The following is a 6515-nucleotide window of genomic DNA, read 5'->3' as shown; positions in this document are numbered from 1 at the left end:
TTTAGTAGTTTTGTCATTTGTATTACTATTTTTAATCTGTCTATATAGCTTTTATTATGCAATTTATTAAGCATTTTTTTCTTTTAAAATAATAATAATAATAATAATTATTATTATTATCATTATTATATGCTTGCATGAGTTATGTGAGTCTGTCACATAAAACTAAACAGCTCTGTCATACACGCACAGTTTGAGAGAGTTTCTTTTAAAAAAGTGCATATGAATAAAAGGCTTCTGGGCAAGGACACTGGGTGGGATATAAACTTCTATAATCAGTCCAAATAACATTTCTGAGGAACATTAACACATTTTCCAAAGTCACACTGAGCTTTTGTAAAAACAATAGCAGGTTATGAAAATCCCTCATATTCTTTTGTCTTTTCTCCAGATGCGTCTTACGATGCTGTACGGAGGGCAGGCTGGTCAAACAACATGCACAGCGGCAAAGGTAAGTGTCAAACGTCCATCTCAAGTCACTGATTTATGTGTTTTTGGTCAGACGCTTGCAAGTGTCATTCTTGGTGGGCGCTGTGCTTGATTCTGAGGCTTTAATCTGGACAGTAATACTGAGAGTCAGCAGATGGCCAGTCTTTAGTTTAGGGACACTGAAGAGGCCCATTAAGTGCTTAGCAGTTCGGCCAACTATTGCCCGTGTTTTCTTTGGACCAAGACTTGTGCGTCTGCTCGCCTAGACGAATGTGCTTAACTGTTTTATTTTCTCTCTTTTTTGCTGTCGCGCTCGCTTTCTTTCCATTTCTCAGGCTCTCCAACAGTGGTCTCTCAGAACGTGTCCAAGAACACTGAACAGGCTCGGCCTCAGCCCGGTAAGCAGGAATGCTCTGCCACGAGCACACGCATTCAAAAAAAGTCATATTTTTGCATTTGGCAAGTGCATTAGCAGGATGTGTTTTTATCACTTAATTTTCTGGGAGTTGAATTCATCTCTTTGTTGTTGCTAGTGCTATTCTGCACCAGTACTGAAACTCAATTTCAAGACTTTTAAATTGTGACATTTACCAACTATCCAGTTCAATGCTCACATATAGATTCATTTATTTTTCATTTCAGACCCTTACCAGATATTAGGACCCACTAGCAGTCGACTTGCCAACCCAGGTAACGACATGAAGGCTTAATGTGTTTTTGAGCTACATTGTATTTTAAGAAAACTTTTTCAAATTGCATACTTATTGTGTTAAAATATTAATATTTCATTAAAAGTCCTGACAATACAGATTTATTTCATGTTATGGCTACTAATTAAAAATTCTTGATGGATTCAGTTCTGTTTTAAAATTCTATAATATGTGGTCTAAATAAATTAAAAACAAAACACGAAACATTAAAAGTGTAAAATGTAAATTTAGTCATTCATTATTTACATTCAATTACTGCAAAAGAAACAGCATCTACATTGAAAACCCGTGTATGATTAACAAAAGGGTTATTGTTAACTAAAACTAAATTTTAAACTAAAATCTTTAAAAAAAATCATTACTTGAAATTTTATTTTTGAAACTAAAGAAAAAATAAAATTATTATATTGCACGTTGACATGGCATCTCATTTTCTTTTAGTTTAATTTAAAGTACTAAAATCTAAAATAAAAAATTAAATATTAATACAAATAATGTAGACATTTGTTTGTAAAAAAAAAGACAAAAGAAAAAAACAAAACTACGAAAACTAAAATAAAAATTAAAATTAAAAATATAAAATAAAAAAATGTTTCGAAATATTAAAAAAACAGTATAACAGCATATCAATTATGCTAAAATAACACTGCAGAGAAATTGCTAGAAATGTAACAAATAATGACCAAGTAACACTTATATAACACTAAATAATATGCAAAACTGTGAAGTAGAAAGGTTGACATGTTTCTTTAAAATCTATCCCAATGATCTGTTTTATTTACAACTTTGGAAAAAAAAAAAAAAAAAAAATATATATATATATATATATATATATATATATAAATGGACAATAAATCCTTACTCTAACCCTACCCGATACTTTATGTTCAACTTGAATATACATGCCTTTCTGATGTGATATCTGATTTGAAAAGGGAAGGGAAAATGTTCAATAAACCCGCATTCAAAACAGTCAAAAAATGACTTCAACACGTTCTTTACCGTCTGTGCCACTGGTGCTATTATTAGACGATTTGTAATGCTTTGTAATCACACATTGGTGGGCGGCGTTAGTGTAAACAATAACTGCCAACAAAGCGGGCTATTTGCACTTGTGAATAGACACTCCGTTTATTTTTTTTCGGGTCATCGTCATAAAAGCCTTTTAAACATTGTCACAAGCACAGAGATACATCTTTCATTTCATCAAGTTGAATGCTCACTGAAACCACACAGTCATCACATTTTCAGACCATTTCAAGTTTTATTTTGACGTGACACAAAGCAGTGATATCTAAGCGGGAGAGTTGTTTACTTACTTTATAATTAGTCAATAACACCATTATTTTCTTCATTCAGACCAAGAGCTCGCACGAAAACAAGAGGCAGGATTTATCGAACTAACCAATCACATCCACATAACTGATCATATCCAAGTATAGCACGACGGAGGCATTGCCTCCTCTCACGTGACTTTCCCCTATTCATCTCAGTGAGCCTCCAGAAAAATCACGGCACGCCAAGGGTTCTCTGTATAAAGTCAGTGGGCTGAGGGGAGGCAAGCCTCCGCTGTAACTTTACCTGCGGGTGTCGTTGTTGGACAGTGTTACTTTATAAAAACTAGTGACTATTTAGTCTGGTAACACTTTATTTTAATAGTCCACTATAATATTAGACTGTCTGCTTAATATCTTCTACCACTCTTCTAAACTTTGCAAGTACATCTCAACTTATTCTACTAACCCTAAACCTAACCTCTGAGATTTAGTAGACATGTAGCTGCAAATTAATGAGAATTAGTTGACATGTAGTTGCAAAGTTACTTATAGTTAGTAGAATGTTTAAAGTGGACTATTAAAATAAAGTGTAACCTATCAGTTATCAGTTCTTACTTTGCCTGGGAACTGAACCCATGACCTTGGCATTGCCAGCGCCATGCTCTACTCTTTCAGCTACAGAACAGCAATATTGTGACTCTCCAGTAAAATCTGTTTGTGTCTTTGACCAGGTTCAGGTCAGATCCAGCTGTGGCAGTTCCTGCTCGAGCTGCTCTCCGACAGCGCCAACGCCGGCTGCATCACCTGGGAAGGGACCAACGGAGAGTTCAAGATGACGGACCCCGACGAAGTGGCACGTCGCTGGGGCGAGCGCAAGAGCAAGCCCAACATGAACTACGACAAACTAAGCCGCGCCCTGCGCTACTACTACGACAAAAACATCATGACCAAAGTGCACGGCAAACGTTACGCCTATAAGTTTGACTTCCACGGCATCGCTCAGGCCTTGCAGCCCCATCCCACCGAAACCACCATGTACAAGTACCCAACCGACCTGCCGTATGTACCAAGCTACCACGCTCACCAGCAGAAGGTCAACTTTGTGTCGCCCCATCCCCCCTCCATGCCTGTCACATCCTCCAATTTCTTTGGGCCCACCACCCCGTACTGGAGCTCTCCAACAGGAGGGATTTATCCCAATCCCAGCGTCCCCCGTCATACCAATTCGCATGTGCCTTCTCACCTAGGCAGTTACTACTAAAGCCCTACACCTTTCACCCAGCTGCCCTTATGCCAAAACTTGAACTGCACTCGAAGTGAAGACAAAAAAGAAAGCTGGAATTGAAGGGATTGTGGCCGGAAAGTTATTAGAAGGAAGCAAATGTTGAAAGAAGCTGGAAAAGGAAGAGAAAGTAGACCAAAACGGACCAAAAAATGGCTGATCCTCTTTAAAATGGAGTACTACTTATTCGAGGACTTTCGGTTGGTGTTGGTTTTGGAGAGTGTGCGTGCATGTTTTTTGTGCCTTTCTACACCCGAAAGCTGCACCGATGGGCCAGAGTCCCTTCTACCAAATAAAGACCACCTCTATTATGTATAAGTCGGCGAATGACCGAAAAAAGAATCACTGTAAACTCACCCTGTGTGTTTAATGCAATTGTGAACCCAGTGTTTATACTTTTGGACCTAGTCCCCGCTTCCCTTTGGATTTTATCTAAACCCACCTTGGTTACATGAGTTTATCTTTTTAAGTTGTGACTGAAACTCTCTTTTCTCAAGCAAATCTGGCAACTGGAAAAAATGTTGGCATTCAAGTGCCGTTTCTCCTCCCAGCTGGAGGACGTGGCGTCTGATTGCCTATTAGGAGCTTCTCAGGCTAGCTGGCTCAAGCTAAACTTACTTACTCATCTTTAGCACTCCTCTATGCTGACAACCAAGATGGTGTTGATGTGAAAGCTTTGTCGGATGGATTGAAACCTGCTTTACGCGCTTCTGATGCATGGTGTCCCGCCTTGTTGGCCAGTGAAAATCCACTCGATTTCATCTCAAAACAGCCAGAGTGTTGAGTTCACGTGAGATTTATGTCTTAAAATATTGTTGGATCGACTGAATGTGGGCATCATGCAAAGTACCTCTTTAAAAGAAAAGAAAACTAAGTAACAGTTAAAACAGCAGCACGAGACGTTGAAACCAGAGATTCGCGAACGCTGTGCGTTTGTCAGACCTATTTGCTAGAATTTTTTTGATCAAAGGTCAACTAGGCATTAAAAGCATCTTACTGTATAAATTATGCAGAGCTATTTTCATATGTGACAGTGTTAAGAATCATACGTTAATACGAGTTGACCTCGGTCAAAATGCAAACTTTTTTTATCAGTTACTGAAGGTAGTTTGTACTACGTAGGTGTTTTGTATCTGTACATATGGGCAATAAGTTTATGAATGTTTTCTTGTATTTTTCAGAAAATGCTTTTTCTAAAGTTCTTGGTGCATTGCCATGACAATAAGAAAGTTATTTTGATACGTAGTTGATATTTTTATTCCTCAAAGCAAATGCCTTACCAAACATGCTTAGAGACAATCGGTTTTACAGAAGTAATAGTTCCCAAAGTGCCATAATAATGCCTTAAAGCCAAACTGTCTTACTGGTATGTGCCTAAAAACAGTGTTATTGCAAGCGTTCGTTTCACGCAAGCATTTCCCCTTGTGTATTTTGTAGCATTAAGGAAAAAGCTGATTGAAAATTCCCAGCTGTTCATCTCTTTAAGGGATCACTCTCAGATATGAAGGAATTGTGCTATTTTATATATGCAAGTATTTGGATATTAAATTTATTACTATATAAATATATATGAAATATTGCAATTAATCTTTTTTGTTAATTTTGTTGTTTCTGCAATTTATTAAGTATTACCTTTTGTAAAAGGGTCTGTTGTATAGGTAAAATGTGACAAAATAAATGTTTTTACATTAAAAAATCTCTCCATAGAACTTTTTACTGTGCATCATTTGAAATGAAATTTTGACTGAATTTCTTATAAGGGTGGTGTTTTAAATTGCTAAACTAAACATGTATTGACTTAAACTAAATTCATGTCATCTTTGACTCAGCTGTAGTCAATCAAATGTTAAATCACTCTTGTAAACAGACCAATAGGAAAATCCGTGTCTGGCATCAGCATAACTGCTGTTTATGAATTAATCCCATGGTCTAGACTACTTGATATTTCATCTAATCCAATACTGATTGATCATACACCACCGCAGGCACATCTGAAGATCATAATGATGCATTAAATCTGGTAAGTGTTCATTTATTTGGATTTTGATCCTCTGTTTTGGTAAGGAAAAGACTAGATTATTAAAAAAAAGAAATAAATAAAAACTCACTGGAAAATCGGAGACGAATAAAATGAAATAATAAAACACTAAAGTATTCAGTGATGTAATGTCAGTGCTAAAGGATTGTAAACACATGGATAGTGTAAGGTAAGATATATTAATTCTAAGTGTTTGGCAGTGAAAGCTCTTCAGGGCATTATCTTCATCCAGCGTCTAGTATGTTTTAAAGCCTTTTTATTATTTGATGTGTCATGTAGTGAGTCAGCGGGCTACAGCCTCAGACATCAGTTCTCGATCATGCACCACCCTTCCTTACGCACAAGTCTCCACGCTTATGTTTTATGGGCTTTACAAATTTCCAAGTAGTCAGCGCCGCTAAGGGCAAAGCTGTGACACTGAATGCTTTGTTTGAGACTTTTGTGCTTTTGGATCCACACAGGGATCCTGCTGTCTGACCAGGAATCAATTGTATAAATAAATGCATACTTTATTATTTAATTTTTTAAATATGTATGTATGTATGTATGTATGTATGTATTTATTTAAATGCATTTATATATATATATATATATATATATATATATTCTTTAGACCTAGAGTTTGTCAAGCTGATGTGATGTTTGTCATCTATAGCTTTGTCTTGAACGCCCCCATGTGGTCATTTTTGAACTGTGAATGCTGGAAAATGTAGGTTGAGTTTTATAAAACCATTTCAGTGAATAACCCACCAATTCAAATTCTTAATATTATTTATTTA

At 36.5% G+C, this 6515-nt stretch overlaps 1 protein-coding gene across 6 annotated transcripts in view; it reads left to right on the top strand.

The window, feature by feature from the left end:
• fli1 (Fli-1 proto-oncogene, ETS transcription factor) overlaps window positions 1-4970 on the top strand; it is a 32965-nt gene extending 27995 nt beyond the window's left edge. For all 6 annotated transcript variants that reach the window (XM_051135148.1, XM_051135147.1, XM_051135146.1 and 3 more), the window contains 4 exons: window positions 392-451; window positions 765-827; window positions 1072-1119; window positions 3148-4970. In XM_051135148.1, coding sequence (XP_050991105.1) covers window positions 392-451; window positions 765-827; window positions 1072-1119; window positions 3148-3677 — 701 coding nt within the window. In that variant the 3' untranslated portion in view covers window positions 3678-4970. The remainder of the gene's footprint in view (window positions 1-391; window positions 452-764; window positions 828-1071; window positions 1120-3147) is intronic.
• Window positions 4971-6515: the final 1545 nt, after the last annotated feature.

The sequence above is a fragment of the Labeo rohita genome, chromosome 18 (assembly GCF_022985175.1).
Source record: "Labeo rohita strain BAU-BD-2019 chromosome 18, IGBB_LRoh.1.0, whole genome shotgun sequence".
In the NCBI taxonomy this organism is placed as follows: Eukaryota; Metazoa; Chordata; class Actinopteri; order Cypriniformes; family Cyprinidae; genus Labeo; species Labeo rohita.
Note: the sequence above shows the minus strand (reverse complement) of the source record. Positions and strands in the feature narration are given on the sequence as shown.